The following is a 13,360-nucleotide window of genomic DNA, read 5'->3' as shown; positions in this document are numbered from 1 at the left end:
GTCTGGGTGAAGGGTAAATGCTGCACTCATGTGGGGGAAATGAGCAGCGCCTCTTTTTCTCTGGAGTCATATGACAGGACATGCGCACCATCATGTGCGGCGTTCGTGTTCTCATTGAAAGCTTCTTTCTTTGTTTAAAATGCATTGCTCATACAAAACCGCCCTTGTTATGATGAATAAATTAAAACACAAAAAATAAAAAAAAGCTTGGAAGGCTTTAACATGCTACTACTGCATCATAAATCTTATCATGTATTAAGAATCTGATACTGCTAAGCAAATAGTAACTAAAGCTTTAAAATAATGTAGTGAAGATAAATGTACAATATTTGCCTCTGAATTGTAGTGGAGTATAACTATAAAGTTGTGGTATGAAAAGTAAATACTCAGATACAGTGGTTCCTCAAAATTTTACAGTATTTTAGTAAATGTAGGCTCATGTTGATTTCCGATTTCCGAATTACCGAGTTTCGAGAACTACCTTATATAGTTGCTCTGCTGTGTAGTCGCAATATTTCCGACAGCACTTAAATGCACCAACAAACACACTTCGGACAGCGAAGCGGTGAAGAACCACCGAAGGAATCCAGAAGAGTTACAAGTGCCAAGTTGACAAACCGTAAAGAAGGAGGAGTAACGAGCTCGTTTTTTTAGACAAGGTGGGTTAACTGTAAGTATTGACTCCCTAGATAAGTATCTCTCTCCCTTTTCCCTCTCAACATAAGTTAGTTGTTTGAGTTGTGGAGTTAAGTAGCTAGCTAGTTAACAGGAAAGCGGAACTAGCAAGCTAGCACATTAGCTGGGTTACCGAGTTGCCCGCGGTTCCTGCCTGTTTACGATCCGTACAACCCTACTGCAATTTTTCAGACAATGTAAGAAAACTTTGATCTACTTCAACTATTCGAGACTTTATTATTCCTTCAGTTTAAAAGTGTTATTTTGGGGCGTTTACTGTCACAACTTTTGAGACTTGGGTGTGGGAGCCTAACGTCACCTGTTTCTCAAGCGACCCTCGTTAAATCAGCACTTAACTTTATTCCTCCGCTTTTGAAATAACCAGGGTCAGGTGTGTGGATACAGCATTATGTAATTGCACATAATTTAAAATATAACAACGGAAATTATTAGCAATAGGTCGTATTTTCTCCTATCAAATAAAGTATGATTGGCGACGCTTGTACAACATGATGTAATTGGCCCTGTTGCTGTTTGTTGTTGTAGTCAGGTCAGCATTATCAGTAAAGCAACCTGCCCAAAACATTTCACTTTTTTTTTTTTTAAAGACTATTTTTGGGGCTTTTCCATTTTTATTGACAGTGGATAAACATGAAAGGGTAAGAGAGATGGGGGGGACGACATGCAGCAAAAGGGCCGCAGGCCGGACTCGAACCCGGACCGCTGCAGGACCCAGCCAACATGGGGCGAACGCTGTAACCGAGTGACCCAGAGGTCGCACCGACATTTCACTTTTAGGCTAACCAAAATAAATGTCTTGTCAGCATCATTAAGGACAGGATATAGGAAGCACTGTTAGAAAACCATAGCCTCTATATTTCAATATAAAATTGGTCAATGAAGATAACATGATTGGGAATAAGAAAAGACGTCAGTGTGCGCTGCAGTCACATCTGGAGGAACAGGTTTGGGTTGTAGAACAAGAAATATGTTTCCCCGTAGGAGCTGTTGTGTTAAGACACTTGCTGTAGGCGCTGTGAAGAAGCTGCAACATGAATGGGTAGGTACTTTAAGCTTGTTAATTAGTCTTCCTGTGGCTCTGAACACATGCAGAGTGGTGTCCCAGTCCTGTGTTGTTATCAAACAAATGTATTTCCCCATGTGTGGCTTTGGTGCGTGTAACCTTCTCATCACAGAGTCATGAGGATAAATCAATAGCTGTACAAAGGTTTGCACTACTGGCACATGTAGGCTAATGGATCTTTTAGTGTTGACATGTTCATCTGTTCTTGTTGTGGCGGCTTGGTATTTTAAAAGAAAAGTGCAAAATGTGGGATAGAGTACTCCTTTCAGTGTACTGAATATATATATATATATATATATATATATATATATATATATATAAAAACTCACATTAGTAAAAAGTAGTCAAGCTTATGTGAACCAAGTGGCCTCTTCCTTAAAAAAAGAAAAAATTGCAGAGTCAACAACGTTAAATCCTGTTTGCCAAGTAGACAATCCATATTCCCTGTCTTTTTTTTTTTTCTTTTCTTTTTTTACTCATGATGTTTAGCTGCTGCAGGTTGGAAAGGGAACTTGAAGTTCAGGGGTTACACGAAAAACAATAAGATGCCACTTGAACTTTGAAAAAAGGATGACAGGATAGGAAGAAAAGGATAAGGGCATGCAGCCGTTTCCTGAATGGTATCTTTGGAAAAAAAAGAGAGAGAGAGCTTTGTGTTTATTCTGTCCTTGAAAGTGCAGTGTTTCTCCATCAGAGAAAACAAGATTAGGTCTCACTTTAGATAATCTTGATCTCATGTTACCTTGTGCACCAAAGAAGGTATCCTGTGACGCTTTCAATTACGCACAGTTCAGATATTGTGTGGATTGGATTTGTTACCGCTAAACCATTCTGAAAGGCAGCCTAGCTCATGTTGTGATCAGAATGTACGGAAGAACCAAGTGAAACCACACCTATTAGTCGAGTTCTGTTGAATTTCACGACGATTGGCCATTAGTGGCCAACCACGATCAGCACTTCCTGCTGCTGGTTCTCTGCAAAAGCTTCTAAGCGACACTTCCGGACATCATGCCCGCCCAGTTGTTGTTGTTGTGCAAGCTCATGAAATCAATATTTTAATCTCAATGCAGATTCCGCATAGAGCTGTCAAATAAGGATGATACGGATAAGAACTCAATCTGTCCTAATGTGATTAGCGGTGGGAGTTAATTTTCAGAAAGTCCCATGAGATCAGTAGTATAAGTGATGTATCTTTTTTTGTGATTCAGTAACTGACACTGAGACTTGTTAAGCATTCAGTCTTTAAAACAAAGAAACCTAAGTTGTTGCAATTTAAAGCACTTAATTTAAATTCTTTACACATAGCATCAGTATATTTGCAAAGCTTCCACCATGCTTTCGGCCAATTAAGTATGCATATTTTTCACCAGTGCTGTTTGATGATCCCTGTATCCAGTCCATAAATATACTAAGAAAAGATCCTTTTTTCAGTGCATTGTGGTTGCATAAATAATTCTGATTGGGGATATTGGTTTCCAGCCTATAATGTTGTTGTATAAGATACGTGAGGATGATGAAGCTTGAACACTCATTCTATTCTTTTGTGTGTACTGTTAAAAGAGAACTTCTTTTGAAAGAAGAGTCCTTTTGTCACAATTATTTGATTTTAAGCCAAACAAATTTTATTGTCACATCCATATTGTGCTACATTCCTCTTATGTTGAAGTTGTTGTAGCTGCAACACATGTAAATGAACATTATCTGAAATAAATAGCCTGGGATTTATTTTAAAAAAGTATCTCTGAGAAAGCTCCTTCACTTGTTTTCAACAATAACTGATTTAAAAGAGAGACGGAGTGCGATGGACGTATGCTACTCACAGAGTGGCCGTCACATCTCCCGCCCAGGTCCATCAGGCTCCGTCTCACACGCTATTACTCTACGAACTGAAGTTAGTTGTATTCAACAACGTCTTCTGTGTTTTTTGCCACGGCTTCAGCAATAGCAGAGTTACCACCGGCGCTGTCGTCGCGGTCTCTCTCCATGTTGCTGGGGAGCATGTGTGAGTGAATGGAGGCGGGGCTCCGCAGAGAGTAAGAGGAGAGACCCAAATACAGGCACGACTTTACCGAAAAAATGGGTCATGTATCCCAACATTAAACCATATTGATATAAACAACATTGATTCGTTTGTGTAAAGGCAGTGGATGCGATGACATTAGGTGCACCAGTGCAACCTAGGAAAAATGTTAGTTGCACCCTAGAGCCCTGTGAGCTAACAGACACTAACTAGCACCCTAGAGCCCAGTGAGCGAACAGACACTAACTAGCACCCTAGAGCCCAGTGAGCTAACAGACACTAACTAGCACCCTAAGGCCCAGTGTAGCGACAGCACACTAACTAGCACCCTAGAGCCCAGTGAGCGAACAGACACTAACTAGCACCCTAGAGCCCAGTGAGCTAACAGACACTAACTAGCACCCTAGAGCCCAGTGAGCTAACAGACACTAACTAGCACTGGTCACTGCTGTTGTTTTAAAGCTAAAATAGTTAGCTTAAAGCAACAAGGGTCCATCTGTCCCAACTAACGTTACAATTCGGAGCCGTGACGCTAGAAATGTAACACTAATCTACTCCAGAAGTCTGCATCAGTGTGATCTAACATAATTTACTGATTTAATTTAATTGTTCTGTGGAAACACAGTTTGTTGCTTGTGTGTGTGTGTGACATGCAGGTCTGATCAATTTATCAAACTAAGAAGATGGCCCCGCTAGTCGACCACAACCTGAAATTTAGAGGAAGCAACCTGCAGTCACTGTCATCCACTTTAGCCTGGATTGATAGGATTATATGTACATGGTGTCATGCTAGTCAACCAGCGTATTTCTACCTAATTTCTGTCTCCAAAATCACTTCAGAAGAGTAATTTTAGTCACAGCGCTTACTTGCTTTGGTGTTTTGTAAAGCATTCAAGTTCAACAAAGAATGGTTCACATTAGAAAAGATCCTTTTTCATTTTTAACTTCTATGCAGATGCACTCCCTACAAAATCACTGCTGTAGTTGAAAATGATTTATTTCCAAATAGAGCTGTTTATGTCATCTTTTTAAAATGACATTTTCTTTTTTCATCTATCTATCTATCTATCGCAGGGGAAAAAAATATCAGTGTCATGTCAGTTATTTCCAATATGTTGCGGGCCTAATATATATCGTCATTTAGATATGAAATGAGCGTTCTTGGGATAGAAGATTTTGGCCTTGTCATCGACGGTTAAGCTAGGTTTCAGATTTGTTTGAGTCACAGAGCTTTATGATAGTTGATGCCCTCTGATGTGACCTTTTGAAATCTGCACTTCGTCCAGGCCGCAGAATATCGAGCTCGGTGCCACGGGGGGAGCCTCCAATACAAACAGCAGAAACATGGAAGACATGACTGTGGAGCAGATGACCATGAAGGCCAACCAAGTGACGGATGAGGTATGAGTCACTCACAAACACTCACACACACATACACACACACACCCACCCCTCTTTGTCTTGTTGTCTGTTTCTCTTTGAGTGTGAAACTTCCTTAAAGTGATAGCCCAATAACATGCAAGCTACATAAAGAAATCATGATGGAAGTATGAGTGTTTGCAGCATACAGATGGGCAGTGAGGAAGTGGATGGTGAGTGTTAGTTTCTCTTTCTGTATAACTTTATTTTAATTTTGTCATCTCAGCCATTTCCTAGAAAGAATTAAGTATTTTGCTACTAACTGATACATGACCAATTCATTTGTACCTTTAATTAATTGCTATCATAAGCTAGAGTATTTCAGTCAATGCACACAGGATGAGCTGAACATGCATAAAGTGTGAAATTTCACTTGCAAGCAAACAACTCAAGGTATATTACACAAAATTATTAACAAATTAATTCATACTTTGGTTTTAAGTGAGCTTTTCTTTATAGGAAACACAATTTCCTTAATAGTTATTTACATAAGTCTTCAGTTATTTATAATAAAAATAAAAAATAAATGAAATAAAAACCTTTTTCATATTTGTCAAACTGGGTAAAAAAGGAGTTCTGTGGCATTCATGTTTCACAAAGAGTTTAACGTGAGTGTGAGTGTGTGGATAGTAGTAGACAGTTGTTAAAACATAATAAAATAAATGACACACTGGTATCGGATCAGTACTCCGTATCGGACCATCTCTACTAAGAAGGGAGCTTTTTGATGGAGTAATCATGGCAAACGTTATTATAGAAAGTGGAAATTAGGGGAAACGGCTAGCCTGACTCAGTCTAAAGGTTAATAAAAATCAGCCCCTCCTATAGCTCACTAATTAACATGTACAGACAACATGGGAGTATGATCTATTCCTTTTAATGTCCAAAGTGCAATCACTCAATCAGTTTTATCATGTCATTTTTGCATTAGTATTATTAAAATATTTGAACCATATTTGAAAAAAAATCAAGATTAATCAGTATTGTGATGAAATAATGATTTTAGCTACATTTTGGCTTAGCTTGAAAAGCATCAGTAGGGAAATAAAATAACATACACACATGTAATCCTGGGGTTTCTTAAATATACAGTAGCATTGAGAGAGCTGCGGGTGGGTAATTATATCTGCTGCGTTCACAGTTCATTATTAAGCGAAGAATTGAAAGGAAGTGTATGCTTTACGCCTAATTTAGCCTGATAGCTACCTTTTCATCAGCACTCCAGGGCATCATATGATCAGCCATCTGATTTTAAATGGGGGGGAAATTAACTTACTCTAGCTGGGCTTGTAGCTGTGCACTTCACCTTCCTGTAATGTGACTGTACTAATTGCATGTGTGTTTTATCACCTTTTAATTGTTTCTTGGCATTTTTTTCTCTGTGTGCTTTCTGACTTAACCTCTCTTTTCCTCTTTCCTCCTTTTGCTGCTGCCTGGTTGACTTAGCAGATCATAGAAGGGACAGGGCATGGGAGGGTCCTTACGCTACTTCACACTCTGGCTATGGGTAACCACTCGTACTCCAAACACTCAGGGCATGGCTGGCAATGTGTCAGGGCAACTTTGGATTTTGTCATGATAAGATTGTTTTTGGGAAGTCTAACACGATCTGTCTCATCATTTCATGGCTGTTGTCTAGTAGTTAAAAATGGCTTCCACACTCAGCAACATCATGTCAAAGTTATCTAAATGCATTGTGTGTTTGTGCTACGTCCTCATCCACCTGGTATTCTGCAGCCAAATAATACCCATAGTGTGTTTTATGCTTTTTTTTTGGTAGAAGAACACTTGAAATGTATGTTGTTGTTTTTTTTTAAAGATTCTTAGGCCTACATGTAGCTTGCTGAAACCTGCACGTGCCTTGCCTTGCTGTACTCTCATTTAAGCCATCCCAAACAAATGATAAAAATACCACGCCATTGTCTGTATCTCAAAGATCTCTCCCAGCACCCCAATCTGGAAAATTTGGCTAAAACAGCAATTTTGGGCTTAATTAGCCAAGTTCAAGGATATTAGATACACAACGTAATGTTTATCCACCCAAGTGATGTTCTGGCTATGTAAACAAGAACCTGGCTGAGCTCAACACATCCCACGCGCCAATTCCGGTGTTTGTCTGTTTCTCAATTCACTGATTAATGTATTCAGAGCAAACATAACACAGAGAGAAGGAGGAATCTGTTCCCCACTTTCTCTTGTTAACAGGTCATTAGTGACGGTAGCAATGGATTCGGGTCCTGAGTCACTGAGTCTGTGCTTTGCTTTTTTGGATGCTCTGCTCTCTGTACAGCACTTTCTATTAATAGCGACACAAAGGCATAACTCACCTGAACTGACTGCATTCCAGTTCACAGTCAACTTTTGTGTCTCTGTGCGTGCATGTGTGTTTTTGTCTGTCTTGATGTACAATAGATTAACATTTATGCCAGCTCTACCCATGTCACATCAGTGAGTGTGTAGTGTAACAAAATTAAGTATACTCCAACCAGACATCATGCAAACTAAAGACAGATTTTTTTTTTGAGTGTGCTTAAACTAAAGTTACGTCAGAAAAGGGTAAACTCAACAAGATTTAGTTTATTGTCACATAAGGTATAGAAAAGCTGCCTTTTTTTTTTTTTTCATCCTGAAAAAACGATTTATGAAAAATTAACGTTTTACTTTCTAAAGTTAAAGCTCAAGCAGAGGAGCTGCTAGAAGCTGGCAGTCATGTCAAAATAATGAGAAATACACAAGACGATGTTCAGATTAGCATATTCAAATTGCTTGTTTTTGATCAAACTCATATTTTAAATGGGTAAAAAAATATTGAAGCAAAAATACCTCTTACTTGTTCTCAATTGTGAGGATTTCCAGCTTGTGTTCATCTTATAGGATAGGAAACTCTGATCTGGTCACTTAAACCAAATTACTGGATGGTACATTGGATGATGCACTGTTGTGGTCTAATCAGATTAATTGCTATTAATTGTTTCCATGACAGGAAAAGACATTACCCCAGAAATCCAAAGTTCTCGCGATAGCACAATTTGAATTTGCTCAGCGAGTTACTCTGGCATTGAGTAACGCTGCTCATTAACTATGCCCTTGTAGCCGATCTACACCAATCACATTGGTGTATTTGATATAGGCGAGCTAGAGGCAAGCTAAACAGATGACAGTTTAATCTACCAGTTAGCTCCGCTGGTAGCTAAGCGTGTGGGGCTCTGGATGCGTCACCCCGTGTGCAGTTATGATTGATCGTAGTGTTGTCCAATTGCATTCGGGGAGATTTTCAAATGCACACTAGGTGCCACCCCTCGAGATGGATGACTTTCATTACTCGATGCCAGACCCTTAATCTTTGAGATTTTGGTCTGGATTTCCAGGCTAAAATGTCAAGGAAACGATCTGTATGTGTTCCAAATTCTGTTTTTATAATTGACTTTGTTCAATAATTCCCCCCCGGAATACTGTCCGGTGTTTGTCTGTTCGTGCTGCTGAAAAACCTCTGGAATAATGACTTACTCCTTCTTCATTGTACTTCCAATGCTAATTTGTGTGAGATTCTTAAACACTAATCCTTGCTAATTGTGGAGGCTAAATTGAAATCTAGTATTCTGTTATTCATGCAAAATACCATCTGAAATAATAGAGGTAAACACACATCAGCACTGCTCATCTGGTGGTGCCAAGTCCGCAAACAAATTGTATGATGAAAATGGTTTCTTCTGCCTGAAATATCAAACTAACCAACATCAGACAGTTTTTTTCTTCTTTTTTTTCAAAAAGTCATTAAAACAAAAAAATCTCTAGATGTTATTACAATCTCTTCAATTGTCTAACACCTTTTCTTTTTTTCTTTTTTTTTTCTCTTCAACAGTCACTGGAAAGCACCCGGAGGATGCTGCAGATGGCAGAGGAGGTGAGACTTTGTTAATTTGCTGCTGTTACTGACACAAAAGCCCAATCTCACCTCACATTTGATGATCGCAGTGCAGTCCTTCCTGGTTTACAATTTTAACTAGGAACGTTTTCAAAATCTGTACAAAGCCAGTGTCCTAATTAACTCTCAAATATGCAATTTCTGATTTACTTCCATTCTTCATAATACATCTGTTCATCTTTTCATTGGTTATGAATTCTGTGTGACCCTTGTTTTCAGAGCAAACAGACTGGCGCCAACACCATGGTGATGTTGGAGCAGCAAGGAGGTAGATATACAACATGAGCACCACATGTGTAGATGCTGATGTTTCCACTTTTAGTGCTCCCTGTCTGTAGCAAAGATGTAATACAAATGGTTAAGTTTAAAGAGTCACCCGTAGTAATCTAATCTAGTAATCACCCATAGTAATGTGATTTATTAATGACATGTTTCACTCTAAGCCAATTTCCCTCTAAATGTTTTTTTTAAACCCTGTTCTTCAGATTGCTTTTTTGTTGTTGTTGCAAGTCTGTGTTTAAGACTCAAGGATGTCTAATGTAGAGAAATTGGCAAGGACAAAGATGTTTGAAAATATTGTGCCCAAAGGAATGTTAGATTTTTTTTTTTCTAACTTGGAGTTGAAGTAATTGGTTAGAAATCATGTTGTGTTAGCAGAACAGGTGCTAATAAAGCTGTGTTCTTACACATCACCACCACCAAGCATCATAGATACAGTATAACAGCAGGGGGAAAGAAATCATCAGTATTGGCCAGAAGGATCATGAAAATAATGTATTGGTAGTTATTTCTGTAATCCCGAAATATTGGTTCGCCAAACTAGTGTTCATAAATGATTTTTGGTTATTTTATTCATTTTTTTACCTGTAACTTTATGTGTAAGTTCTGTCCAGGATATGTGTTCCTGGTTTTTGAAATGTCCATGTGTTGTACTATCTGCATTATGTTCACTTTTTGTGTTATTTTTATTGCATTTCTTGTTCTGCTGCAATGACCCAGTTATTGACCCAATTTAGGAATCCTCACAGGGATCATTAAATTGACATTTAATCTATTGTAGAAAAAAAAAAGCTTAAAAATAATAAGAACTTTGAATGTATTAAAAGTGCCTGGATCCAGAAAATGAGTCAGACATGGTATTGTATGCCTGTGTGTGTTTCAGAGCAGCTGAGACATGTGGACGAGGGATTGGACAAGATCAACCAGGATATGAGACAGGCTGAGAAAAACCTGACAGACCTCTCCAAGTGCTGCGGCCTCTGTGTCTGCCCCTGTAACAGGTACGCTGTACACACACAGCTGCTGAAGCCTCCAAATCCCTGTTGTGTGTTGTTATGCTTTTCTGTACTTTTTTTGTGTGCTGTGCTTGTATGTGTCATGATAATATGGAACAGGTATGTGTTTGTAAATGAATGCAGAGTGATAACTATTAGTAATGTAGAACAAACGGAACAGAAAGCCGCAAAAAACAGCTGATGTCTCTGATCATTTCCATATGTTACTTTTGATAAGTTTAAATGTTAATGTCATGTAAAGTGGGAGGACTTCCGTCTGGTTCTGGTTGCAGAAATAAAAACCCCAGAGCACTTCTACAACTTGGTTAGGCATGAAAGTCACCTGGTTAAATGATCTGATCTGAAGAGCTGTCCAACTGTGTTACAAACTATCTGATTCTTTGATTTAAAATGTAAGGGTTTTATCTTGCATACATTTTAAAAAAGAAAAAAAAAAGTGGGTGTGGGGCTAGGTGGGTGTGTGGGGGGGCTGTGTTTTGTTCCTGACTGCAACAACAAAGAATTATCTACCGCTGTAATTCGCGCCTCTACTTGAAGCTTTCTCCATAGAAACGGAACCAGCTGCTCATGGGTAATGTGGTATTTAGAGACGTCCGCCATGCTGAACTTGCAATTAAAGCAGGATTTCTCAGATGCAAAGTCGAAATAATAAAAATTTGTGTCCATTCCATGAACCAATACGATTGTTTAATTATCCGGGAAATTCCTGTGTTTCGACGTTGAGCCACACTGAGGATATCGTTAAAAGAAAAATGAATTGGGAATACAGAACTTGGAAAACCTATAGCAATGCTGTGAGCATTTTGGCTCAAGAGCCCTGCTAACAGTAAATGGAAGTTAGAGTATGGTGCTGATAAAAACATATTTACATAGCATACTTGAAACCCTGTCCATCAAACCAAATCCATATGCAGTGTCAGTGTGTGTGTGTGCATAGTAAGATCACATCTGGTTCTAAACATGGTAAAACAAATCTCCCCAAAATGCTTTCACATTGGAGAAGAGGATTCTTTGATGAGTACCATAAAATAAGGTAGGGAATCTTAACTTCCTTATGATAAATGAATTTCTACTCTTATAAGCCTCTTGTGGACGGTTTATTTTATTTAGAGGGCCATGTGGTTATATTTTAGGTTTAATGTTCTTCATGTTTTTATTTAAGCCTCTATATTTCCTGGTTTGTATTGACTTTCCGTTTCCTCCCCAGGGTGTCGTCTATCGAGCATGACTCACAATACAAACGTACCTGGGGTATCAGAGGAGCTGACGGGGAAGTCGACTCCAATGGCTCAAACGTAGTCTCTAAGCAGCCCTCAGGTGTTGGCAATGGCCAGGCTGGCCAGGTGAACTCGGCGCCTTCAGGCCCCTACATCAAGAGGTGGGGGTCCTGGTCATTCTGCTTCCTTTAGAATCTTTTTCCACACTGTTGTGTATTTAGAACTGGTATAACAATTCTTCAATTCTGCTAGTTCACAAATGATCGATTGAGAGACGTTTGACAAACTTTACTTTACATCTACAGGATAACCAACGATGCACGCGAAGATGAAATGGAGGAGAATCTGGACGCGGTGGGCAGCATCGTTGGCAATCTGAAAAATATGGCTATGGAAATGGGCAATGAGATAGACCAGCAGAACAAACATATTGACAGCATCACTGGCAAGGTAACAGTCAACTGTTTTGTTGTTTTTCCGCATTTCTTTTTTATTTTGTTTGATCACACTTCTTTAGTAGGTTCTGTCAGCCCTGACTCACTGATTTCCTCCCAAATTACATGTCCTAAAATTTGTTAGAAAAACATCCACTCTTTTTTTCTTGCATGCACAAGCAACGTGACGCATACCTGCCAATGGTTGGTTGTTGTTCCACTGATGGACAGTTTATTGACAGTAATTCAGAGGGAAGAATATTTAGCAAACATAGATGGAAAATAACACGATTTTGAATATTTTTTCGATCAGCTTTGCGAAAGAGGAGTTTGTTAGACCTCAAGGTTACACACACACACACACACACACACACACACACACACACACACACACACACACACACACACACACACACACACACACACACACACACACACACACACACACACAGTGCATTATGGTGCGGTAGGACAAACATGTTAAATCCATTCAATAAAGCATTTCCAAAGCTGAGATGGAATCCTGCATAGGAATAGTGTTAAACCTTTGGCAGGACTCACCCGTGTGCATTTGCAACCTTGTGCACAAACAAACAAAACAGGGACCCACTCATTTAAAAAATAAATAAAATAAAACCCCTGCTCTAGCTGATAGCACTAGAGTTCAGAAACTCCACAGGGAACCTTGAATGGCTTTTTTTTCCAAATGCATTTAAAGTCACTGAATTGCTGAAAATGGAAAAAAGGGTGAATATTTGTATAGCAACCCTTTCTCACCCGTTGCTTTTCTTTCTTTCAGGCGGAAATGAACAGGCTTCGTATTGATGAAGCAAACCAGAGAGCCAACAAGCTCCTCAAGTAGACAAGGAACCCTGCTTCTGCCAGTTTTATCTATCAACCTTGAGCCTCTGTCGCCACACTCATACACACACTGCATACACATGCACAAACACATGCACAGCTCTTTAACATAAAAAAAAGAAAGAAATTCAGTCAGGAAGAATATCTTTTGCCGTCAGTGTGCTAGCCTTATATTGCACTAAGATGTAGGTAGAATACACAAATATTTGTAACATTTTAAAAATTTGCCAACATCTTTGAAACATGCATTTATATTCCCGCTGGACTTTAAGAAGCAGCAAGGGCATCAGAAACTGCCCCATAGAGGAACTGCCTATCTCTGCTGTTCGATACCAAATCTGCACCAGGCCTGTTGTATCAAATCTCAACATTCACAGGAAGGGTAGTAGCACAGGTCAGCTGCTTTGCTCTCATTATTCTCATTTGTCTT

General features: G+C 39.1%; 1 protein-coding gene across 3 annotated transcripts; it reads left to right on the top strand.

Annotated features, from left to right (window-relative positions):
* The first annotated feature begins 332 nt into the window (after nt 1-332).
* On the top strand, nt 333-13,049 carry snap23.1 (synaptosome associated protein 23.1). Of its 3 annotated transcripts, none has more exons than XM_032500692.1 (8): nt 333-659; nt 5,066-5,180; nt 9,061-9,102; nt 9,343-9,391; nt 10,286-10,403; nt 11,626-11,796; nt 11,941-12,085; nt 12,869-13,049. In XM_032500692.1, the coding sequence occupies exons 2-8, from the start codon at nt 5,124-5,126 to the stop codon at nt 12,929-12,931; spliced, it is 645 nt and encodes a 214-aa protein (XP_032356583.1). In that variant the 5' UTR covers nt 333-659; nt 5,066-5,123; the 3' UTR covers nt 12,932-13,049. The 3 variants fall into 3 exon arrangements, with proteins under 3 accessions (XP_032356583.1, XP_032356582.1, XP_032356581.1); XM_032500691.1 differs by having other exon boundaries at nt 333-670; XM_032500690.1 differs by having other exon boundaries at nt 333-872.
* Nucleotides 13,050-13,360: the final 311 nt, after the last annotated feature.

The sequence above is a fragment of the Etheostoma spectabile genome, chromosome 20 (genome assembly GCF_008692095.1).
Source record: "Etheostoma spectabile isolate EspeVRDwgs_2016 chromosome 20, UIUC_Espe_1.0, whole genome shotgun sequence".
Classification (NCBI taxonomy): domain Eukaryota; kingdom Metazoa; phylum Chordata; class Actinopteri; order Perciformes; family Percidae; genus Etheostoma; species Etheostoma spectabile.
The sequence above is the reverse complement of the archived record's forward strand: the minus strand, read 5'-3'. Positions and strand labels throughout refer to the sequence as shown.